Source organism: Penicillium vulpinum, assembly GCF_028829585.1.
Source record: "Penicillium vulpinum strain IBT 29486 chromosome Unknown utg000001l_segment0_segment0, whole genome shotgun sequence".
NCBI classification, from domain to species: Eukaryota; Fungi; Ascomycota; class Eurotiomycetes; order Eurotiales; family Aspergillaceae; genus Penicillium; species Penicillium vulpinum.
Genome location: NW_026643241.1, coordinates 2,386,351 through 2,410,406, shown reverse-complemented (window position 1 = coordinate 2,410,406; position 24,056 = coordinate 2,386,351). Strand labels below are relative to the sequence as shown.

General features: G+C 47.0%; 11 protein-coding genes across 11 annotated transcripts; 7 read left to right on the top strand and 4 right to left on the bottom strand.

Moving 5' to 3' along the window:
* Positions 1-1,788: 1,788 nt before the first annotated feature.
* N7479_000891 (uncharacterized protein) lies at positions 1,789-2,580 on the bottom strand (the record flags this gene model as incomplete). Its single annotated transcript, XM_057248589.1, has 4 exons — positions 1,789-1,846; positions 1,907-2,115; positions 2,207-2,305; positions 2,500-2,580. 4 exons carry the CDS (start codon positions 2,578-2,580, stop codon positions 1,789-1,791), a joined length of 447 nt encoding a protein of 148 aa, XP_057113021.1.
* Positions 2,581-3,641: 1,061 nt separating this feature from the next.
* N7479_000890 (uncharacterized protein) lies at positions 3,642-4,669 on the top strand (the record flags this gene model as incomplete). Its single annotated transcript, XM_057248588.1, has 2 exons — positions 3,642-3,756; positions 3,819-4,669. The coding sequence occupies 2 exons, from the start codon at positions 3,642-3,644 to the stop codon at positions 4,667-4,669; spliced, it is 966 nt and encodes a 321-aa protein (XP_057113020.1).
* A 168-nt stretch (positions 4,670-4,837) lies between these two features.
* Positions 4,838-6,114, bottom strand: N7479_000889 (NADP-dependent oxidoreductase; the record flags this gene model as incomplete). The annotated part of the gene is made up of 5 exons (XM_057248587.1): positions 4,838-5,313; positions 5,363-5,494; positions 5,548-5,718; positions 5,776-5,891; positions 5,939-6,114. 5 exons carry the CDS (start codon positions 6,112-6,114, stop codon positions 4,838-4,840), a joined length of 1,071 nt encoding a protein of 356 aa, XP_057113019.1.
* Positions 6,115-9,926: 3,812 nt separating this feature from the next.
* Positions 9,927-11,293, top strand: N7479_000888 (LysM peptidoglycan-binding domain-containing protein; the record flags this gene model as incomplete). Its single annotated transcript, XM_057248586.1, has 3 exons — positions 9,927-9,944; positions 10,041-10,210; positions 10,264-11,293. The coding sequence occupies 3 exons, from the start codon at positions 9,927-9,929 to the stop codon at positions 11,291-11,293; spliced, it is 1,218 nt and encodes a 405-aa protein (XP_057113018.1).
* An 811-nt stretch (positions 11,294-12,104) lies between these two features.
* On the top strand, positions 12,105-12,464 carry N7479_000887 (uncharacterized protein; the record flags this gene model as incomplete). The annotated part of the gene is made up of 2 exons (XM_057248585.1): positions 12,105-12,117; positions 12,199-12,464. The coding sequence occupies 2 exons, from the start codon at positions 12,105-12,107 to the stop codon at positions 12,462-12,464; spliced, it is 279 nt and encodes a 92-aa protein (XP_057113017.1).
* A 228-nt stretch (positions 12,465-12,692) lies between these two features.
* N7479_000886 (uncharacterized protein) lies at positions 12,693-14,546 on the bottom strand (the record flags this gene model as incomplete). The annotated part of the gene is made up of 6 exons (XM_057248584.1): positions 12,693-13,154; positions 13,212-13,549; positions 13,612-13,986; positions 14,035-14,231; positions 14,289-14,359; positions 14,409-14,546. 6 exons carry the CDS (start codon positions 14,544-14,546, stop codon positions 12,693-12,695), a joined length of 1,581 nt encoding a protein of 526 aa, XP_057113016.1.
* A 404-nt stretch (positions 14,547-14,950) lies between these two features.
* N7479_000885 (uncharacterized protein) lies at positions 14,951-16,307 on the top strand (the record flags this gene model as incomplete). The annotated part of the gene is made up of 4 exons (XM_057248583.1): positions 14,951-15,169; positions 15,218-15,322; positions 15,371-15,738; positions 15,788-16,307. 4 exons carry the CDS (start codon positions 14,951-14,953, stop codon positions 16,305-16,307), a joined length of 1,212 nt encoding a protein of 403 aa, XP_057113015.1.
* A 276-nt stretch (positions 16,308-16,583) lies between these two features.
* N7479_000884 (Transferase) lies at positions 16,584-17,957 on the top strand (the record flags this gene model as incomplete). Its single annotated transcript, XM_057248582.1, has 1 exon — positions 16,584-17,957. One exon carries the CDS (start codon positions 16,584-16,586, stop codon positions 17,955-17,957), a length of 1,374 nt encoding a protein of 457 aa, XP_057113014.1.
* Positions 17,958-18,249: 292 nt separating this feature from the next.
* On the top strand, positions 18,250-21,578 carry ams1 (alpha-mannosidase; the record flags this gene model as incomplete). Its single annotated transcript, XM_057248581.1, has 2 exons — positions 18,250-20,900; positions 20,951-21,578. 2 exons carry the CDS (start codon positions 18,250-18,252, stop codon positions 21,576-21,578), a joined length of 3,279 nt encoding a protein of 1,092 aa, XP_057113013.1.
* A 354-nt stretch (positions 21,579-21,932) lies between these two features.
* N7479_000882 (chromatin modification-related protein EAF6/MEAF6) lies at positions 21,933-22,875 on the bottom strand (the record flags this gene model as incomplete). The annotated part of the gene is made up of 3 exons (XM_057248580.1): positions 21,933-22,232; positions 22,305-22,532; positions 22,678-22,875. The coding sequence occupies 3 exons, from the start codon at positions 22,873-22,875 to the stop codon at positions 21,933-21,935; spliced, it is 726 nt and encodes a 241-aa protein (XP_057113012.1).
* A 319-nt stretch (positions 22,876-23,194) lies between these two features.
* On the top strand, positions 23,195-24,038 carry N7479_000881 (low-affinity Cu transporter; the record flags this gene model as incomplete). The annotated part of the gene is made up of 4 exons (XM_057248579.1): positions 23,195-23,278; positions 23,350-23,554; positions 23,684-23,861; positions 23,921-24,038. The coding sequence occupies 4 exons, from the start codon at positions 23,195-23,197 to the stop codon at positions 24,036-24,038; spliced, it is 585 nt and encodes a 194-aa protein (XP_057113011.1).
* Positions 24,039-24,056: the final 18 nt, after the last annotated feature.

Sequence of the window (24,056 nt, the reverse complement as noted above, 5' to 3'; positions counted from 1 at the left end):
ATCACCAAAGGTGTGTATCGTACCTGGAAAATCATCGGGCCCTCCCTAAGGCCAAAAAGGATGGCAAATGGGCATCTCGAACTAGTGTGGCTCGTACTTCTGCAGATGTGGCAATCTGCGTTCTAAAGATTGACATGTTATGTTAGCCAACAGTGGAACCTTGCAGAGTAGTATTGTATAGTAGGATTTGATAGCATTGTGCATGCTAATAACGTAGCTAGCTCTAGTCCCAAGAGCCACGACAACTGAAGTCACACAATAAGGACATGGGAGGTAGGAGTCTAGTCAGAGTGCGCGCAGTTTCCAAATGCAGACTTGCCTTTTCAGTGCCTCCTTTGAAAGAAGAGGCTTCTGGTTTATCTGAATGAGCTCCCCCATTCCCAGGGGGACCTGAAGTTGCCATAGTGGATGTTTAAGAAGAAATCACAGAGCGAGAGTGAGGGTTTATGAAGAAAGGAAAGAAGAGGGTTAATGAAAAAGGTAAAGAAGAGAAGAGAAGCAAAATATCAGGCGCAACTGACTTTGGGCCAAATGAGGAAACACCAAAATGGGATAGACATCCTCAATTGGAATGAAAAGAGATAGGGGACGAGCTATGGAATAGAAGGTGTTTAACTACTACACACACGGATCTAATCTACGGCAAACCAACGCCATAGTGTGCTATTCCTCTCACTTTCCTTTCAAATTTGAATCAAATCTCTTACCCATCCCATATGGTCATGATGTAGGCATATGGTTAGGCGCGACGCATCCATAGATATTTTATTCAGCCTCCTAATTGGAACTAAAAGTGAACTTTTCACCTATCATAATTCTCAGAGTCATTATAATCCCGCTCGCCCTGCTGTATTTCAATCTTACTATATATCGTAAATGGTCTGAGATAGACTTGGTCCTCCAAACTAGTAGTGATGTGGTCAATCTGGTCGGAGTAGTATCATGGCATATTTGCTAGGCATTGACACCTCGGAGGTCAGAGCCAATAATGATGAGTTCAGTTTCTGGAACTAAAGGGATTGGAGTGGGTGCGCTACCTGTCCCTTCGTGGGAGCCATCAGGCATTAGAGCTAGATGAGAGCATTCAATAGTAATCAGTATAGAGAAAGTAGGCGTCCGGTGAAGGAAAATCACAAGTCCATAAAGGTCATATCCCGGTCTGATTCCTAGAAGTTGCGAAGTATACACTTTCAGGTGGCCGATTGGGCTGCACATTGGACACAGACGTGTGGCTTCCTTTGAATATATATGAATCAAGTCAGCCACCAGTTCAATAATGAACAAACTTCTGTGTATCAAAGTGTGTATAACAGTATCCCCGATCTATATTGGCAGACATTGGGGTGCCTGAGGCGTACCTATCCAGGATGACAGAGCACAAATCAAAGGCCATAATAGGAGTAGTACAGCATAATGTCATACTAGAAAATCTTAAATGGCAGTACCGATGGTATGGCCCCCTAGAGTTTTGCGAACGAGGTTGTAGATGGAGAAAGGTTGATGGAGGTGGTCTGTGATGAAAACGGGGACCTGGATGCTGAAGTAACCTAGTATGTACACAGTAACTGTGAAATACAAGAGCTTGAAAATATAACTTCCGGACTACTATAGACATCTCTAGTTACGAATACAAATATAGAGATACAAATTTACAACAGAGTGAGTCGATAGGATCTCAGTTTCCATTAAAACTTGAATTAGGTTTCATTGCCCATTAAGTGGCACTAATCTCACTCACAACAGGTGCCACTTGCACCGATCACGATATTTGCTCCATAAATTGAAGATCTAGGTAGCAATATGCTTGGTAGAATCGTTCGCTCTATTCAAGTCCTCGCTCTTCACACTATAAAAATGTCCCTGTATTAGCTTTCTGTTGTACCAGATCGCGTGCACTCGAACTTACCGAGTCTTTTCGGTGCTCACACCGGAAGTAGTGGAATCGATTATCGGTATGTTATTAGCCGCATCGGGAACAAGTAGCGGGAGGGCGGAGTTCATCCACCTCAACGCGCGAGGTACAAGCGGCATCTGTGGACGGTATACCGGAGCATCCCCGGGTTGTGGATAGGGATTTTGAACTCGTAGCTGAGCTTCTTCGGCGGCAGCTCGGCGCTACTCGGTCTTTAGCATCATGGGAAACGTTTATCCGCTCATAGGAAGAATAGTCACTTCATTTAAACAAAACGAAGTATGTGAATCTTACCCAGAAAGTCACTGGGCCATTTCTAAGACCAAAGAGTATTCCAAGTGGGAATTCCAAATTATGATGGCTACCATTTTTGCAGAAGTGGCAGGCTTCGCCCTAGAAATGTCCACATATTATATTAGTCACTGGTCAGATCTCGTAGGGATATTGCAGCCTAGTATAGCATTGTGCATTCTGATAACATAGGTAGCTTCAGTTTCAAGAGGCACGACAGCCGAAGTCAAACAAAAGATATGGGAGGCGTGAGCCTAATTGAGCAGAATGCACACAGTATCAAAATACAGACTTACCTTTGCAGGATCACGTTCATGGGAGTTGCCCAGTTTATTCAAAGAGCTTCCTCCATTTCTGGGAAGACCTGCACTTGCCATGATGATTATCAGAGAGAGAAATCACAAAATGGGAGAGTTAATGAAGGAAAAAAGAGGGTGAGTGAAGAAAGAAGAGGAAGCAAGCAAGATCTCAGGTATAACTGACGTTGGGTCCAAAAGGGGAAACACCAAATGCAAGCATTCTGAACCTATATTAAAACGAAAGAGATAGTGGTTTGACTACAAACACAGATATAATTTTATGGCACAAGAACGCCATACTGCGCTATTAACCTCTCACTTTCCTTTCAAATTGGAATCAAATTTCATTTACCCATCTCGTCTGGTCATGATATAGGCATCTATGTATGCACAACCCATCCATGAGGGTTTTGTTGAGCTTTATATGTGATTAAAAAATATATGGAAGGGGTACACGTGGTGAAGGAGTAGCAGAAGCGCGGAGCTCATGAATATCTACGCGCGTGGTGTAAGAGGCACCAGTGGGCGATATAACAGAGAGTCGTCAGGTTCTGGGCCATTTCTAAGATCAAGCAAGACCAGCAATGCTCTTACCGCAATTTATCACGACCCTCGCGCATATCTTGATAACCCCGTGCCATCACCAATCGTCACGCCTCTGGGTGCTTGAATAAAACCCCTCAACGCGCTTTGGAAGCACCGACCTCAATATCCCCCAATACCATACTGTACTCTGTCGCATAAACCCTCCAGCGGTCAACACCCTTTCATCGCCACCATTCAGACATTTTGCCGCTATCGTCGCAGTCTTCAGATCTTCAATTGTATAATACCTAGAACAACCCATATATGTAATGGGAGATAGCTAGAACTAGTGTGCTAAGTAAGATAAAGCCAGCCTTACCTATGTACCTATCTAGGCCCCAGAAGGCTTTTTAAGCGGCTTGTTTTACAGGGGATATGCACTTTTGCTGATAGCCAACCGTTGAGCGCCTTGGAATTTTGAATGCTCTGCCCTTTCGACATTTTTATCGCCCGAGGAGAGAGTTACTCCGGCATATATACTAAGCGTGCATCGGCTATTAAACAATCTGACACCAGCGCAACCTAAACCATAGTATCTCCTACCTTTCGCCAAAATGTCTGGATGGGTGACAGCGGTTATGGACGCACTCAATTATGCGGGTGCAGTGAGCTTCACACCCGAAAAGGATATCCCAGACCTGACTGGAAAGGTCATCTTGGTCACAGGTGGTGGGTTGAACCGTACATCAATGGGGGATTAATGCCGCATCTAACGCTTTGTACCTCTACAGGAAATGCTGGGTTGGGCAAAGAAACAGTCTTCCAGCTGAGCAAGCACAACCCGCAGAAGATCTTCCTCGGCGCGCGTTCAGAAGCAAAGGCAGATGAAGCCATCAAGTCGCTGAAATCATCCGTTTCAAATGATGTCGAAATTATCTGGATACCGCTGGACTTGATGTCGGGTAAATCGATCAAGAACGCAGCAGAGCAAGTCAACACCCACTCATCCCATCTCGATATCCTCATCCTTAATGCTGGTGTGATGGCTCTGCCCCCCGGCGAGACTGAAATGGGCCATGAGATCCAGCTTGGCACAAATCACACCGGTCACTTCTATCTCACCAAATTGTTGCTGCCAATACTGCTCAATACAGCCAAGCAGCCTGGCTCAGATGTCCGCGTCGTGTCGCTCGCTTCTGTGGGGCATAATTTCGCGCCGGCATTCGAGAAAATCTTAGACCAAGAGAAGCTTAAGAAGGTTAACACAACTGCTCGGTACGGAGCGTCAAAAGCTGCCAATATTCTTTTCGCCGCGGAACTTGCCAGGCGTTACCCGTCAATAACATCAGTGTCGGTTCATCCAGGTATTATCTTAACGAACCTTTATGGCTCTCTAAGCTCACGTTCTCCGTTTGTTGCTTTGGGCTCCAGGTTTTTGCGCTTATCTGGCTCGACAGTGTACCAGGGTGCGTGTAACTCACTGTGGGCTGCTGCTGGCGCGAAGAAGGAGGAGCTCACCAATGGAGGATATTATGTGCCTGTTGGAATTTTGAAGCGGCAAAACAAATGGTCAAGCAGTGAGGATATGGGGAAGCGCTTGTGGGAGTGGACCGAGTTGGAACTTATCAAGGCCAATCTGTAATAAGATTCATGTCATCTCTTCCCAAGCTGGCAGATGATATATCTGTATGTATTACCACCTAGTCAGGTGATATGAACTCAAATTTCTTTTGCCCTGTGATTTCCAAGTATGAGCAAACTTGCCGTATAGCTGATAAGGATATATTTTGAGGTACATTACTTGGAAAAACTACCGACTGGCAACTTTAACAACCACTTTCCCGAGACCTCCCTTCCCGCTGTAAACGATCTGGCATGCAGATCGCACCGCTTCAATGTCGGAAAGCTCAACAGTCTTTCCAACCACTGTTCTCAATCTGTGTTCCTCAACATAGTTCCTCAACTCGTCCAGAGCTCGACCACTCGATCCCAAAAACATATATGAATACTCAACGCCATACCGCCGTGCCCTTAGTTTACGCACACAATCGAAAGCATTGAGTGCCATTCGGAACGCGATCGGAATGCTAGGTTTATGGGGCAGATCCATAATTGAAGAGTTCTGGAGCTGATTACCCGATGGCAAAGTCGAAACCGAAATGATAGATCCTGATTGTGGTTTCATTAGGCAGAGGTACTCCATCGCAGAGCCAACTGTGTCGAAGAGGAAGTCCACAGAGCCAAACTCGATGACCTCTCTTGGGTCGGATTTTGTGTAGTCAATTACTATGAAATTGTAAGCAAGAATTCAGCCAGGCAAAATTCGACTCTTTACTCTGATCGACTGTTCCTTCGCCTAGGAAGTCGCTGATCCTTTCCACCTTTGAAGTCGAGACTGTAGTTATGACTTTGCCTGCATGAAAAATATTCTTTGCCAATTGGCATGCAAATAAACCTGTCCCACTCACTTCAACCATATTAGAATCATACACAACAGTTTGCAGGACGAAAGCAACATACGGCCGGCGGGCACAAAGACAGTCTTTCCAGCCAGGTCTCCTTTATATTTTTTGAGTGCTTGAAGTGCAGTCATTGCTGCCAGGGGAATTGAAGCTGCATCCTCGAATGATAACGAAGGCGGCTTCAGGGCAATTTCTTCCTCTGCACATTTAACAAATTCACTGCAAGATCCTAGTAATTGAATTGAATATCAGTGAGATACTATTTGATCGTCGGGCCCGAAAATACCTCGAGAAACCTCTGGTAGCCTAGTATAAACTTCAGCCCCGACTTGGACCCGGGTCACATCCGATCCAACCTCTGTGACTATACCGGCACAGTCATAGCCGATTTTATATGGAAAGCTATTCGTGTCAGGTACGATTTTCGCAATGTACATAAAATCACATACGAGTCTTTTAGCGCCAACTTCAGCATCCCATTAGCCCTCTTCACATCAATTGGATTGATGCTTGCTGCGTGAACCTTAATGATCACATCTTTTGAATCGCTGAGTTCCGGCTTGGCTAACTCAGAAAGCTGGTAGCCCGATGGGTTTGAGTATGACGTGATATTCAAGGCCAACATATCAAGCTGAAATTTTTTCAAGATGTAGAAATGTGAAAAATGATAAGTCGCGACCACATTATATAGATTAGTTGAGGGTTGAGGTGAAATAAAGATTCAGATTCCGGATCGGTCTCATACAAAGTAGCTCAACCCCAGGACCCACACAGCAACAGCCCACAGCAACGGGTAAACGGGCCAACTATCTATCCGGTGCTGTCCACGGAGATTATTCAACATCCCAACTCTGATCAACTCTTTGCGAGAATAGATCGTAGAGGTTACCTATTATTGAACGTGGGATGTTTGGGGTATGGCCAATTTAATAAAGAAATTTTCTAAAGCATTTGTTTGTTTGGTATGCAAGATGGTATATATATCGGTTTACCTCGACACAATTATTGCAGACAATTGCAACAACTTTCTACAATATATATCTTATAAAGCTCAACCAAAAGCCTAGGAGCAGGCTAACAAGCGTCTCAATACCTACAATATAGTACTATACTACCTTAGAAGCGTGAAGCTGGGCAGGTTCACGGATAGATACCTCATCACTGAGCTGGAACCTTATCTTGCTAGACGGGTAGATACCGTCTGCTCACTCATGGCAAAATCCACCACCATTTCAACTCAGTTATATAATGCATGTTGTATAACTTGGGAAAACCATTGGATATGGCTGAATTTCATATTGACTAGACTTTCCACTACGATATGATCTGGTGGTTTCTACTGTAAATCCTAGCCACTGGACTATATATATACGGTACGGTACGAAATAGCTGTATCTCATGCGCGATGCCGATAAACACCACTAGTGTTAGTACGGAGTACTCCGTCTTCTATAAATTCTCTACAAACACGAGCCCTGCGCTAGCCAAGGTAGGTGGCCACAAGTGAAACCGACTCAGACTGGCAAAGGTGACCTGATGATCGGTCACTGTGCTAAGGGGAATTCTCCCCTCTGCAAATGTATGGGCCACAGAATACAAATCTTTACATGATGTCAGAATTCTCGCTCCGTTGTACATCGTAGGCAGGGGGAAGGGGTTGACATTCTCAGGGGCTGGTTAACAGGAGGCTGTTCGTTCGGAATGATCATTTGAACCGAAAAGGCGGCTGTAAAGTCTAACCAATGTAGCGAGTGACGATCACGGGTCACTGCGAGGAACTACTGAGATAAGTAACTAGTTATGCACTCATATATTATTAATTTCAGCTACGCAGATGGAGTAGTATGATGAGTAGTGTTTGCGGATCAAATCATCCATGGGCAATTTAGTACTCCGTATTGATTGATATTCTGTATATCGAAAACTGTCTTATCGGAACACTACGCACTTCCAGGCTCTCGTGTTGTTGCATACCCAATCTAGAAAATCTTGGTGATCCACGTCAATCATCTGGAAATGATCTGAGCTCTAGGCAAGGTTTGACCTGTACTTGAGACACTGGAACATATTATTAGACTCCAAGCAAGGTAGAATCTACCGAAACCCTCATGGAAACGTTAAAACTATGATGTATGATTGGTTCAAATTCTCTAGTGATTTATGTACTCACCACTCCGTATTGTAGTGTCAAATCCCTAGGCGTTGGGTTAGCTGATGCCTGTAGCCTCAGCCTCAGTTCTCAGCCACAGCCACAATCCTTGATTGAAGCCACTATGGTATTGTATGCTACAGTATTGTACGATCTACATGGAGTACGGAGTACTCCGAACTCCCTGTCAATTCTTTTTGTTTTGAAATAATATCAGAGATCAATATCACTATTTTGACAAAGACGAAGCGTATTGATTTATAAAACCGCAGTGATAATTAGCTTCTTGTACAACGAGTAACCACGTGGACAGAATAGTGATTGGGATCCATACGGAGTACGGAGTACATACTCCCAATAACTTTTGTCTAACAGATGTCAGCTGTATTCATCATGCCTCGGCGTTTTCAGCTTCTACAACGGACTAAGCCAAGATGGAGCTGGCAGCACTCGTTTCGGAGATCCGGTGGTCGTTGGTTAATATATCTTAATAAACTATACAATCCTTTTTTGAATAAAGATTACTTCGGGATACTCTTTGATCAATTCTAACATCAAATCCTGCAGGCTTTCTTTCAGGTTATTGCAGGCGCTTTGAAGGCCTGTAACTATAGCGATCGAGTTAAGGCATAAGCTTGGACCCTTGATACGATCTCTAATGCGAGGTGAATTCACAAAAATTGATCGTAATTGCAAATCCCGAGGTGTTACAAAGCGATCATAGATCACTGATGGCTGATGGCCTGGCCTCATGTCCTAGATTTCTGGTTAGATGCGTGGATATGGAGTAGGTCTTCGGTCCATCATTGTCATGCTTCCTGTGCATAATATGCTGTATTGAATTGCATGAATCAGCCTCGGAAGTCCGAAGCCGCATTTGCGATGAAGGCTCGGCACCGGAGGCGATTGATCCGACCGAAATTATTATTGATAGACTCATATTACTTCGGAGAGGACAAAGCAAGTAGGTGTACAACATACACTCCTCGAGATGAAAGTGAAAGAGACCAAGAAATGAATAAGTGGTGATCAGCCCCCACCTTCTATTGTGGATTAGCCAAGGCGGAGGAGTACGCGTTAACAGTTAAAAGAACTTTGTTTTACCGGTGAGCCTAGCAGACTGATCGTCCCCACTGCACTATGGATAATCCTCAGGATGACATCGTGTTCGTGTCTCTTAGTGTGACTTGTGTATTGCAAGGTTGACGTGGTTCATTGCAAGCGTAAAAAGGTGGATCTAATTGGGCTAAAATTCTACAGGCCGGGTAGAACCATAATGCATAATACAATGGTCTTAATAGGACTGAGTAGGATCAATCGAGATAATACTCTCTGTACCATGATCAATAATTACCGTAAGAAAATGGAAGAAAGAACGAAAGATTCATCTTTGTTTAAGTGAGACCACATGGTAGGACGAGTTAGGTAGGATTAGCGTACTGTGCCTGAGAGAACGGGCCACAATTAGCCACCAGCGCCTCGTCGGTTATTTGTTTCGATGTAACCCTACAAGTACATCGCCTCTTTGTTCGGCTTATTTTGTGAAACAGACTAGGTCCTATACCTTTAGATCTGAAGCAATTGACCATTCGAATTCAAGGCTTAATGTGATAATGTGATAAAGTTGCCGGACGAGTACCCGTCACATGCAATGAAACCCTGGAAGCACACGGGTGAAGCCCCAGGTACCAGGGGGAGAAATTCAGGAACACAACCAACCGGAATTCAAAATTTCAACGTCTATTGTCTCCCTGATCAGCCACTCGGGAGGGCCAGAGGAGGAGGGGAAAAGGACGAAGTTTGCCATCGGAGTTCCACATGGATGATCCTAGCCTCCCCACATAGGGCCAATCACCAGCCCATGAACGGGGGGATGAACGCCATCAACTTGAAGCGCCAACTAGGTTCGCCCACAGGGGCTTAATGCTATCTGAAACAGACCAATCGCTCCATACCCAAAGGACTGGGTCCCCTCGGACAGTGTTTCAACCCTTGCTCCGTACAGGTACTGTACAAAGTATACCCTACTGCGCAAGGCCCTAAGCCCGCTATTGGACCACTTTCTCAGCCACCTCTGAACGTAATTCGATTCTGCTGCGGGCCTCGACTGATCACTTTATCCAACGAGAAAGGACGGGCAAAGGGCACACAGTTACTCGTGAGTACATATACTTTCTTTACCCGTCTCCTCTTTTCTTTCTCTCGACCGTGCAAGCAGGGCTTCTTCCACAGTTCTTCAACGTTTCTTTGTCGCTTTGATTTCGTCGTTCCACATTCCCTCTATAAAAATGTTCTTTCCTTCATTGGTATGTCTACACTTCGCATGAATCGATGGCTGAGTGCGACATGGTCCACAGCTCCACCCCCAACCAACCATACAGCCATGACTAATTTCGTAATAGATCCTGGCTGCTGGCAGCCTACCGACTCTCATTCAAGCCATTCCTCATGGCGCGAAGCCCCATCACTCTTTGCACCGTCGCGCCGCTGCCACCTATGCTGTCATGGGTGGTACCGGAGATGCCTCCGACGGATGGCCGTCCATGAGTCAATGGTCGGACTACGAAACTCTGTAAGTAGAGAAATATAAAACGACAAGAGCGTAAAGCTAATAGTTCCTTCTAGTTGGGGTCTCAACCAAATTCTCATTGCCGCATCATGCGACAACTCTGACGACGAAACAAGCGACATTAACACCAGTATCAAGTCGATTGCCGGGGAAACGGGCATCGACGCTCGATTTGTCCTTGCAATCGTTATGCAAGAAAGCAAGGGCTGCGTTCGTGTCCATTCCACTAACAACGGTGTTCAGAACACTGGTCTCATGCAGAGTCACGCCGGCGAGGGCTCCTGCAATAAGGACGGGAACATGGCAACTCCTTGCCCCTCCTCCATGATTCAACAAATGATCAAAGACGGTACCGCTGGAACTACCCAAGGTGACGGTCTCAAGCAGTGCTTTGAGGCCCAGAGCGGCGCCGAGGCGGCCAAGTACTATAAGGCCGCGCGCACCTACAACTCGGGCTCCATCGACTCGTCTGGTAACCTGGGCCAGGGTGGTGCAACCCACTGCTACGCCTCCGACATTGCTAATCGTGTCCGTGGCTGGGCCGGGGACATGAGCGAGTGTAGCGAAGCTACCATTGGAAGTGTTACCAGCGGCTCGGAGCCCGCCCTCGGTGGTAGCGATGCTCCGAGTAGCTCCTCTTCCTCGACCACTACTGAGCAGCCCACTGAGACTGCTGAGTCTACGCAGACCTCTCCGGCTCCTGTCGAACCCGCCCAGCCTACCAAGACTACCTCCTCCACATCCACTGAGACCACCACCAAGGCTTCTCGGCCCACCTGGTTCCCACACCTGCACGTAAACGTGGCCGAGCAGACCCCAACCACCACCCCAGCCTGGACAACCAAGGCCACACCAGCCGCGACAACTGCACCAGCAGCCTCCAGTTCATCCTCCGCAACAGCCCCTCTCTACCCCTACGCCACTCCATCATGCCAAAAATATTACACCGTCAGCCGCGGTGATTTCTGCGACAGATTGACCGAGACCATTGGGGTCTCCTTCCCCGATCTCCGCAGATTGAACAGTGGTCTTGATGAGGAATGTTCGGATCTGTGGCTTGGATATCAGTATTGTATCAAGGCTTAAGTACGGGCCTCTGGTTGATCTACTTTTGGATCTATCTTTACCCTTCTTTCCTCTCCTTAAGGCGGTGCCTTCTTTGTACATAGCATGAGCTTGCTCTGCAAAAAGAATGGCTGTGGGTGATTCTGGCACTTGCCCATAGTCCCTTTATGACGAATGACACTAGCGAACATTTTCTTTCCATATTTTTGGGCTTTCTACCCTTCTTTGATCTTTCTAAAGTAGATACACGGAATAACACTTTGGCAAGCTTCATTCTAAATTGTGAAGCATAGGTACCACCGCTTGTAATGGGCAAATCCCCACCCACAAGGCTACAGCTTTTGCTATGACTTAAGGTTGCTTGTGTTTTGTATTGCGGCAATTCTACCACGATTTTCGCAAGCACTGTGGCCGCCATTCTCCCATAAAGGAACAGAGGAAACCACATTTATGCGTATTTGCAGCCTCTAGAAATGGGAATCTCTGAATATCTGTGATGCTATTTGAAATGAGGTTTAGTTGAGATTGTCACATGTCGCTTGTGCGTTAGGTACAAAAGAAGACAAAGAGCAACCCGAGACTCTGGCCATATGAAAGGCATTGGAAAGGTTTACAAAGCTGTTGTTTTGAATGAAAGATCACTATCTCTACTAAAGGCCGGAAATCAAACAATATGGTCAAAGATTCATCATGACTGTCTCTGGTCTTCTATATAAGCACGTTTGAGCTCTATCTACTTGCCTATAATCACTCATTGCACTCAGCGGTTCGATCTACTATACGAGTAAGCAATAAACTAACTAGCCAACAGGTTCGCCAAAAAGCTCACAACATGATGCAATCAGGTATGTTCAGGTATAGATTTGGGGGTCCGGGTCTTCCTGAGTGGGAGATAAGTAGTCATGAATGTGTTTATTTTGTCACAGTGCAATTCGACGAGAGATACAGGGGGTATTCCAGTGAAAAGCTCATGGAAAGTATGATCCGTCGAATCAAAGATGGGAGAGCCGAAGTTAGCCTTAGACCTCTCCATCGCCTCACTCCACAATGCATCTCGTTGCCAGTTTATGGGCCCTGTGACGCTCCGAGTGCCGTCATTCTTGCAACCGCTGTAATAGTTGCGGAAACGCGCTTGAATGAAATCCAGCAAGGCTTTGTGGAGATCGACATGGATCTTCTCTTCGGCCGTTAATATTAGAAATACTAGAGTTCGATTATTTTCAAGCTCGTTATTTTAGTTTGCAGTCTACGAGTAAAGGTTTCAGCTATTCTGATCCAATCCTAAAGCGCTGCATATTATCTAAACTAACTGGTTAGTCGAAAGCAACACAAATAGAACAGACTGCCTCTTCTATAAGTTTCTACTATAATAGTGATTTTTCTACTAGGTGAATTGTGTAAATATCCAATGACAACCAGATCATTTCAACTGAAGTTCTCCCCCTTCTACAACCAGCCGAATAACCTCCTTGTTCAATCCCTCCCAGCGAGTCCGTCCCTTGATAAACCAGTAAATAAAAGCAAACAAAGTTGTCGCACCAAATATTGGTGCCGCATAATTCATGTTCTCGGCAGTAACCGGTAATGCTGACGGAAATGCCAGCCATACTGTTACCCAGGCAGTATATAGCAAAGCAAAAATATTAACCGGAAGTCCCCAGATCCCCATATTCCAGTTTCCCAGAGGCGCCGCATGCTTCTGAAACCGATTATGCACCATGCAACTAATAGCAATAAAATATGACACAAAGAGGCCAATTGATCCCAGTGCAACGAATGCCCCGAAGGCGGCACCATTCGCAATGTTCAAACACGCTAGAATCATGACAACGAGTACTGGGAGCCAAACAGCACGAATTGGCACGTTGTGTTCGCGGTCGATCTGCCATTTTTGTCAGCAAATATCTTCTACATGATCTTATATGCCGCTGATACATACATAACTAAACCACCGAGGCAGGGCTCCGTCACGAGCCCATGCCCACGTCAGTCTTGATACAGACGCGATACTCGCCAGATTGACCGACAGCGAGATTACAAGTAACCCGCTGACCATTGCGGTGGCGGCTTTCACGGACCCGGTTGCTTGCCGGCAGATTTCGATTATTGGGAACCCTGATTTCTGGGCTTCCTCCACCGAGCCCATCGTAAAGAGCATACAAACAACCATTGCATACGCCAGGATACCGTTGGCAACCACAGTATAGAATATAGAGCTAGGAACAGCTTGTTTTGCTCGACGGACTTCTTCACTCATATGTACAGCGCCGTCAAATCCTGCGATATTTAGCTTGCTGTCTTTGGTTCATTTTTGGTTCAATCATGTAGTGTGTACGTACCGACGAACCCCCAGGCAGGGGTGAGCAGAGCTATGTTCCATGCGGGGAATTTTGCCCATCCTGAAGTACTTTGCGTGTGTAGAAAGACAAACTCTGGTGTGTGACGAGGTGCTAGAGCTGTGAATACAACCAGAAACACAATCAAAAGGCAGATGTGCAGAATACCCGCCATCATTTCAATCCACGGAATCAGCCAAAATGTATACATGTTCATCAAAGCTTCGACAATAAGCATGCCAACAATAATGAGGGTGATATGCCATTGCTTTGGTTCGTACTCTGGGTAGTTCACACTTGCTAGCCCCTGGATCATGGTAGCGGTGGTGTTGGCAACACCGGCGAGCGTAGATATCCACGCAAACCAGGTTACCCAACCTGTATAATGTTAGTATCTAGCTAGGAAGTACGCGATTAGTGACATACCTTGCATCCAAGTGATAAACTTCTTCTGGCTCGTGGGTGCCAGGTAGTGTGTCCAGTGGTACTGAGCCCCAGCAATTGGTTGCATCGATGCCATCTCGGCTAGCGAGGCAGATTGAGCCATTGCACCGAAAACCACAATCACTATACCCCAAGCTAAGGCTTCAGGGCCACCATTTGACAGGACGGTACTCAAATTCCTAAAATTCGGTTGTGTTATTAGTGCCGAAGCACAAGGAGGGATAAGATTCTCTAACAAAGCCTGAGTTTCCCAGCTTGACAAGTAAGTAAGTGAGAAAAAGAATATCTGGGTGAAATTGAAAAGCCGCTGTATACTGTATCAGCCGGGAAAACTTCATCGACTTAACAAATCGTACCTTAGGCGCAGCCTGCGCTATGGATCCAGTTTTACGCGGGCGGTCATAGGCATTGGAGGCATTTGCACCTTGATCTAGTGCGATTTTTCCGGTCCCTATATTTTCCCTTTCCAAAGACTGCATCTCCAAGCGCTCCATTTGTTCTCGACAGCAAAAAGGCAGTTAATGACAGGAAGCAACAAAGCACCACATCAGACAACGTCCCGAAGGAAGATCGGAGAAAAGAAAGCAAAAAAATGACATAAAGGCCATAAACCAAAAAAACATGGATTACGCAGAATTCTTGTCTTACGATGAATTTTCCTTGTCTTGCCTGGATGGAATCGGCGTATGCTGCAGCACCAGTAGGGACTGGAAGACGCACGGTTGTGGAACTTAATTTAGACTGATCAGTCGCAAGACAGGAATAATCATGCTCGTGTGCCTTTGGTGTGGAAGATCCAATAAAGAACCCGATATGAAGGCACTCGGACAATAGTTCTACATATGTCCTGTAATGCCTCCTCTGCTAATGAACGGTGTAAAAATGATACTGTTTAATCATGTCCAATGAAGACCTTTCGACTGCCATGCCATCCAGGATAACGACTCTCCTACCGCCACTCTTACCTGTCACCGAGCATGATCATGGTGCTTGGGTTATCACCGTGAGCACCATTCTGCTTATCATTACTATTCTTGCAACAACAGTGACCTTTATATCTCGCATCCGCGTTTTGCGCAAAGTTTCGTGGAGTGATTCAACTCTATTTTTAAGTTGTGTAAGTATCTTTGCCTTCCACAGTTACATTTTCTGATCAATCCACTAGATTATACTTATTCCCCAGACTGTGTGTGTGAATTTAGCTAGCTCCCATGGCATTGGCAAGCACCGATATGCATTGAGCAAGTCCTCATTTGAGAAATACAGCAAGGTAAGAAGCTTACACACACCAAAAGGGTTATATTCTAACAGAATCAAGACACTCTTTGCTAGCCAGCTTCTTGCCGTTCTCATTTTAGGGTGTTCCAAAGCCGCCGTTGCACTTCTCGTCTTATCTTTGCAACCCTTTGAGAAAATAACGCTCGCATGCAAGGCTGTTTTGGGCTTGATCGGCACATGGATCCTGGCTGCACTCATAGCGCTCGGAAAACAATGCGATCAACCGCAACCATGGAACTTCAGTCCCGAGCGATGCGTGAACCAAGAAGCTTTATACATCGCATTGGGGGGTACCCACATATTATTAGATGTGGTAGTCATTGGGCTGCCAGTGACTCTACTACATCAAGTTCAAATAATACGGTGGAAGCGCCACCAAATCTCTGCCCTGTTTGCGATGCGGATCCTGTGCGTATATTTTTAAAGATTAATAAAAGCCCCATCTAATCTCACACAGAGTTCCAGCTCTGACCATTGCTGGTCTGCACTCCCTCCGACCAGTATATGCCTCCAAGCCCCTAGACGAAACATGGAATGCTCTCATGCCAGCTATCTGGCTACAATTAATCCTCAGCTCCTCGATTCTCTGCACATGCATCCCAACCCTCAAAAGGGTACTCGCTGAGCTCCAGACAGGCATGATGGCCGGCATCGTCTCAGACTTTTTTGAGCAATCCGTCTCTGGTCACACCAACTCGGGAGATCGATCAGCATCCAAGTCTGACAATACCAATGGGCAAAGATCAGAACCAGTGTCAGCGTCCCGCTCCCGAATTCAAACAGACTCGTTCGATGTTGAGCGCATGGACAGTCAAAGGAATCTGCGCGAAAACGCCATTGTGCGAACGATCGACTATGAGGCCTTTTACGAAGGATCTGGTTCTTCTAGGGCCTCTTCTATTCATAACTATGACAGTAATGGTCTAAATACATATTCACATGGCGGAACCTTAAGGCAACAGGCGCTGAACGGTTGAGATTCCTGGAAAAGTACATCCTACTATGGTGGATATGTTTGAATATTTGTCGATTATATACCTAATTAGATTATAATATTATTTTTGAAGTTCATCAACCTACATACCTATGTCGATACTTCGATATATCAGTGAATTTCCGAGTGATTCGTGAGCAATGTTGACTCACAGGGACTTAGTGGGGCAATGTGGGTTATATCCACTCGAGCCAGGAACGTAAGAGAGTTTAAAGGCATCGCATATCAAAACTACATGTACTCTTGTGTTTTCTAAACAATGTCAGACAACGTTCTTGATGTGTTGGGTCAAACTCCAGGCCTCTATAAGCTATATACACAGATATGTTCCATTTACCGCGTTCCCAACGCATCTTCTCATGACGACATCGTCAATACTTTATCGAACGGACTTGACCGATTGGCAAAACATTTCCCATGGCTTACTGGCCAAGTTTTCAACGATGGCGCAGGGGATGGTAATACGGGTGTCTTTAAAATAACTCCCCTCGACAAAATCCAGCTCGTGGTGAAAGATCTACGACATGACCCCTCCGCACCCACAATGGACGGGCTTCGCCAGGCAAAGTACCCTTTAACCATGCTCGACGAGAACATCATTGCTCCTTGCACGACTCTAAACCTACCGGGTAATTTGCCGAGTATCACGACCGAGTCAGCATTAGTTTTCTGTGTTCAGGCGAATTTCATCAAGGGCGGTTTGATGCTCACGCTGGTTGCTCAGCATAATGTCATGGACATGACTGGCCAAGATTTTATCATCAGATTGCTGTCCAAGGCTTGCCACAATGAGCCTTTCACAAGTGAGGAAATTGCAGTCGGTAACATGGATCGGGGTCATGTCATTCCCCTACTGGATGATTCGTACACCCCGGGCCCTGAGCTCGCTCGCCAGATTGTGAAACCCCCGCCAAGTGTCAAAGATGTTGTCTCGAATCCTGTTACACCCCCAAAGTCCACCTGGGCTTACATTGAGCTATCTACCGCACAACTTGCCTCCCTCAAAGCTCTCGCCACGAATACATTGCCCGCCACCACGGACTTCATCTCTACCGACGATGCTGTCAGCGCTTTTATCTGGCAATCTATCACCCGCGCCCGGGCTTCTCGCCTGGAAGGGAATTCCGAATCAATGTTTACGCGCGCAGTCGATATGAGACAGCGTTTTGGTATCCCTCAGGGCTATCCAGGTCTCTTGCAGACTTTGACATACAACACCGACACTATCCAGAAGCTATGCGAAGAGCCTTTGGGCATCGTTGCCGCCGAGCTTCGGTCCCAGCTCGATCCTAAGAAGAATGACCTTGTATTCAAAACCCGTGCTCTCGCCACGTTTCTTAGCCGCTCGGCTGACAGGACCAAGGCGTCTTTTACAGCCACAGTCAATGTTTCATCTGATTTTATGCTTAGTTCGTGGTCGAGGATTAGCTGCTATGATCTCGATTTCAATCTAGGATTGGGCAAACCCGAAGCCGTGCGGAGACCCCACTTTACCCCTGTGGAGGGATTGGGGTACTTGATGCCTCGATCAGCTGCTGGCGAGATGCCTGTTGCTATTTGTCTAAGAAATGAAGATTGGGAGCAGCTAAAGGTAGATGGGGAGTTCACGAAGTATGCCAAGTATATTGGGTAGTAGTATATTTTGTTGAAGAATAATTATCAAAACACTTACTCTAATGTATTTACTATCCAGGTACGGAGTATGTACATAGTTCAGGGTATAGGTAGCATCCACTGTCGATCACTGTCTCCGCATTCCGTCATGTCTCCGCATTTGGGAGAGTCCAGGGCGGGCTCCTTCTTTCACCTCTCATCATCTCCTCTCTGGGGCTGTTTCACTCGATTACTTGCTATACTGCTACTTAGATTTTTGTTCAATCATATTATATTATCGTTGTTTCTTTCTTATACCTGAAGCCGTCATCATGGGTGGGGAAGTTCCCTTTCACCCCGCTTCTCCAGCTTTACCCCAGTTAGCTGAACGCCCGGTCGGCCAACGTATCAAGAAGATCTACACCGATCGTCTGAACCAGTTTACATCGAACGGCCAGTACGAAGGTCAAAACCTCGTCTCAAAGTATCACGAAGCCACAAACTCGGACGAAGATCATGTCAAGCTCTCTGTTTACTCGGTTCCGGACCTGCAGCGACCGACCTTCAAAGAGGCGACCTCTCAAGAATTCAAGCCAACTCACATAGGCGCCTCTTTTGGCCCCAGTTGGTCCACACATTGGTTCCGGATTCATCTCACAGTGCCCGAGGACATGCTTCAACGGGAGCATCTAGAGTTCCACTGGGATGCTAACAACGAAGGTCTGATCTGGACAGAAGAAGGTCATCCCCTGCAAGGTCTAACTGGAGGCGGAGAACGGACCGAGTTCATTCTCCCCAAAGACTGGTGTGATGGAAAGGAGCATACCTTCTATATCGAAATGGCCTGTAATGGCATGTTTGGCAATGCTCCTGGTGGCGATTCGATTCAGCCACCGAATCCCGACAAACACTTCACGCTCAGCACAGCCCGAATCACTGCGGTAAATCTAGCTGCCCGAGCACTTTATTATGATTTCTGGATCATTGGGGATGCCGCCCGGGAATTCCCAGGAGAATCATGGGAGTCGCACGAAGCCAACGTCGTGGCCAATTCTATGATCGATGCCTTCATTGCAGGCAATGGAAGCAATGAGTCTATCCACGAGGCGCGGAAGATTGCTAGGAAGTACCTCGGCGACAGAGTCGATTCGTCCGAGGTTTATGACACAAACACACAGCCAATAGTTTATGCCATTGGCCATTGTCACATTGATACATGCTGGCTGTGGCCTTGGGCTGAGACTAAGCGAAAGGTAGCACGATCATGGTCTAACCAATGTGACCTGATGGAACGGTATCCTGAGCACCGTTTTGCTTGTTCTCAGGCTCAACAGTTCAAATGGCTTAAACAGTACTACCCATCCGTCTTTGATCGCGTGAAGCGCTGGGTAAAGAAGGGCAACTTCCAGCCAATCGGCGGGAGCTGGGTCGAGCACGATACGAACATGCCAAGTGGAGAGTCGCTGGTCAGGCAGTTTTTGTATGGACAGCGATTCTTCGAAGCAAACTTCGGGAAACGAAGCACAACATTCTGGTTGCCAGATACCTTCGGATACTCTACCCAGATCCCTCAGATATGTCGCCTGGCTGGGATGAGCCGTTTCTTTACCCAGAAGCTCAGCTGGAACAACATCAACAACTTCCCTCACACTACATTCCAGTGGGTTGCGCTTGATGGCAGCCAAGTCATGTGCCACATGGCTCCTGCTGAGACCTATACGGCTGAAGCGCATTTCGGTGATGTCAAGCGCAGTATCACTCAACACAAGTCGTTAGACACGGACAAGACATCTCTACTTGTATTTGGAAAAGGTGACGGAGGTGGCGGTCCAACCTTCGGGCACCTCGAAAAGCTACGTCGTTGCCGTGGTCTCAGTGATCAGGTTGGCTCATTGCCCCGAGTGAAAATGGGCGAGTCGGTGGATGACTTTTTTGCAAAGCTGGAGGCAAAGGCTGCCTCTGGCACTGATTTTGCTACCTGGTATGGCGAGCTTTACTTCGAGTTGCACCGTGGAACCTACACCACTCAAGCAAATAATAAGCGCAATAACCGCAAGTCCGAGTTTTTACTGCGTGAGATCGAGCTCCTTGCGACCTTTGCCACCATCAATGCTTCCGATGATGGATATCGGTATCCCAAGAAGGAAATTGACGAGATGTGGGAAGGAACTCTCCTTTGCCAGTTCCACGATTGCTTGCCGGGTAGCTCCATCGAGATGTGCTACGACGACTCCGACAAGCTGTATGCTGAGATCTTTGAGACGGGAGCCAAGCTGCGAAAGAACGCCCTCGAGGCTTTGGGGCTCACTGGTGATGCCACGAGTGAAAATTTCATGGCCCTCAATACCTTGCCATGGCCTCGATCTGAAGTTGTTGCAGTCCCTCCAGCAGTATCCGCATACAATAGATCTAGATACGCTGTGGCTGATGGTACAACTGGGGTGATGCAAGTCCAGCCGGCTGACTTCAAAACTACCACTTCAGTGACCGTGGCCGAGGTCACATCTGGAGTCTTCCGCCTGGAGAATGGTAAGCTCAGGGTTTATGTTCAGGACGGGGTTATCACATCCTTGTACGATGTGGAAGCCGATAGAGAGATCGTCGCAAAGGACCGCAAGGCTGGCCAGTTAGTCATCTTTGATGACAAGCCTCTTTATTGGCAAGCGTGGGATGTGGAGGTGTTCCATCTTGAGTCACGAAAGGAGTTACCCGGGGGTAAGACGACTATTGTAGAAAATGACCCGCACCGGGTGAGTGTCATGACTGAGACACAGATCAGTGACAAGAGCTGGATCAAGACCACAATCAGCCTGTCGGCATCCGTTTCTGATGAGCCCTCATATGTGGAAATGGAAAGCGAAGTGGAATGGCAAGAGACGATGAAATTCCTCAAAGTCGAGTTCCCAGTCGATATCACCAACACCGAAGCATCCTATGAGACCCAGTATGGCATCGTTAGGCGCCCGACCCACTATAATACAAGGTATGCACCGAGCTTGCACATAATTCACAACAATACTAATTACTCTGCAGTTGGGACATGGCCAAATTCGAAGTCTGCTGCCACAAATGGGCTGACCTCTCTGAGAATGGTTACGGAGTCTCCATTCTAAATGACTCTAAGTACGGCTTTGCAACATGCGGCAACCTGATGCGCCTTTCATTGCTCCGTGCCCCTAAGGCACCGGATGCCCACGCTGATATGGGTCGCCACCACATTCGTTATGCAATTCTTCCCCACGCTGGTGCCCTTGATGCCCGAACAATCCGCGCCGGCTTCAATTTCAATAACCCACTCGTCGTTGAAAAAGCCGGCTCTAAAGCATCTATTTCCAATGCCCTGTTTAAATGTCTGTCTATCAAGGGCGCGCCATCCTTGATTCTGGATGTTGTCAAGCGCGGCGAGGATGATGTTGATGTTTCATGGGATGGCGCTCCTACACGTCCTGGGAAGAGTATTATTCTGCGTGTCTATGAATCGCTTGGTGGCAAGGCCCGTGGTGTCATTCAAACCACACTACCTGTGAAGCATGCTTTCAAGTGCAATATACTTGAGGACAATGAGAATGACAGCCTGGGTATTGAGACTGCAGATGGTGGTTCGGCGATCAAGATTGAGCTAAGGGCGTTCGAGGTCGCTACGTACCGACTGGAGCTGTGATCGTAAGGAATAAAGTATTTGAGTGGCAAGTACCAACTAAGCCCAGGGAGGATTGCAAGACACTCATCGTATGTACGTAGCTCATGTCGCGTTCAATCGGAAGCAATGAATAAATGTCACATCCGACAAACGCTGTTGTCTGTATAAGTTCGTGATTTACATGATATCGCATCGTAGATGTAATAAGACAGATTAATAAGACAGATAAATCCCATTCCCATTTCCCGCTACGCCCGCAACACGACTCCTCCTAGGAGCCATGTGAAAAGACAATGCAACCAACTCCAAACCGAGAAAAAGCTAAGCAGATGCAAGACGGGCTCAGGATATAGACAAGACTGAATCTCTCAAGACTCAATCTCTCCCGTAACTAATCTTCAATCGCTTAACAGAAGGCTTGTCCTCGTCAGAAATATCCTCGGTCTGGTTCTTGCCCTTCGTATTCTTTGATCCACCAGTCGCCTTCTTCTTGTTTTTCGATGAGCCATTCGGGTTCTTCATCCCGCTGCCAGAAATGGAGGCGGACAGTGGGTCAATCTTCATAGACATGCTGTTTCCGCCAGTCGTAGACGTCGGCGTTGCTGCGTGGGAAGGCGTTGTTTGTACAGAGGAGGGGCCTGGGGAATCCTGTGTAGACACAACAATCGTTAGTGCCTAGTCCAAATCAGAAACACCAGTCTCAGTATCCAATGTGGATAATCCTTTACTCGGTTCGCTTCTACATACCAGCATGTAACTCGCCGAACTCCGCGAGAAAACTCGATCTGATTCCGTCACCTGCGCCTTTCGCCTCGACCCGCCCATGCTGCCGCCCAGACCCAGTCCCGCAGCGCCGAGACTCGACCCATTCGCGGAGCCTTTGATGTAATTGTCGAAGCCCTTGATGATGTTCCCAGCGGTGGTTTCTTCCAGGTATGATTGTTCGAAGCGGAAGATTTGGTCTTCGAGTTGAGACTGGGGGAAAGGTGTGTTAGCAGCATATCACGGTAGGGTGGTTTACACATTCATTGGGGAACATGCTCGCGCAGCAAGAAAACAAAATTGCAGAGAGGTGACCATGCCCGGTCCCCGGAGCACAAAAACGCGCGGATGGACTCACCATGCTCTTATCCATTAATCGCTTTTTCTGTAGTGTGTCCCTCAGCTCGCGGCGCAGTTTCTCGTAGTACGGTAACCCGCGACTCGCGGCATTCTGATCCGCAGGCGCATTCGGTGCCCCTGCTGTTGCGCTGGTTGTGGGCGGCGCGGCTCCGGTGGTTGCAGACGCGGTTGTTGGAGCCGGTGCTGTGTCTGCCATTATTGGAGAGTTGAAACGCAAGAAGTAGAATGTTTATTTTATGTCAAAGAGGCGTATTGCATACGCAAAATAGGCGAATTGGGGTTGTGATTGAGTTGGAAGTTGTGCCGAAGCGTATCGTAGTCAGTGACCGCGTTGGGATCGGGAAAGTTATAGCGGCTTGGAGATCTTATCAATGTTTGTCTTGTTTGTATTCCCCTCTCTTGATCGTCAGCGCCTTTGTTGTCTCGCACCTGCCAACTTACGACTTACGAGTATATCTTGAGACAAAAGAGGTCTCTCGTTATCTTTCTCGCATATCTATACACTAATATTCAAGATGGACCACTCGATGCATATGGCCATGGGTCACGGCGATATGGGTCACGGCGATATGAACATGGGTGCGAAATGCAATATGAATGTGAGATCTAACCTTCGGTCTTGCTTTGATCTTGGTTTATCTCATGCTAATATCGAATGGTTGAATCCTAGATGTTGTTCAACTGGTCCTCCGAGAATTTATGCATCATCTTCCGCAGCTGGCATATCACCGGTCCTTTCTCCTTCCTCTTGTCGCTCATCGCTATCGTTATCCTTACTGCAGGCTACGAGGGAGTACGGTCAGCGACTCGGAAATACGAGGCTGCCCATGTGCAGCGGCTAAGTGCGTTTTTGAGTCTTCCTGCCACTACTGGGGGTAAGTGATTTGCTCTTTCCATGGGTCAAGATCTCAAGGATATTAGTCCCAAGGGATGTTTTTGTTTGATATTGGAGATGGTACACTGTGAATGAGCAAGCTTCTTATTGATGTCTTGGCTCTTTGCAGACGCTGAGATCGCCGACCCTATCATTGCCAACGGCCTGGCGGATACAATCCATAACACTCGCAACGAAGGCTCACCACTGCTTGTAGGAAGGGACAACAGAGGGACGTTAGTGCGCAAGGGCAAGCTTATCATGGCGGCTTTGTATGCCATCCAAGTCTTCTATAGCTTTTTCATTATGTGAGTCCCTCCCAGCCAACATCCTGACCTCGTCTTGGCTTGCTGACTTGGTGGTCTAGGCTTCTCTTCATGACGTATAATGGGCAGGTAATGATTGCGGTTGCAGTGGGAGCGTTCGTTGGGTACTTGGTTTTCTCAGAAGGCACCCCAGCCGCAAAGACAATCGCGTGTCATTGAAAGATGCATCCAGGACAT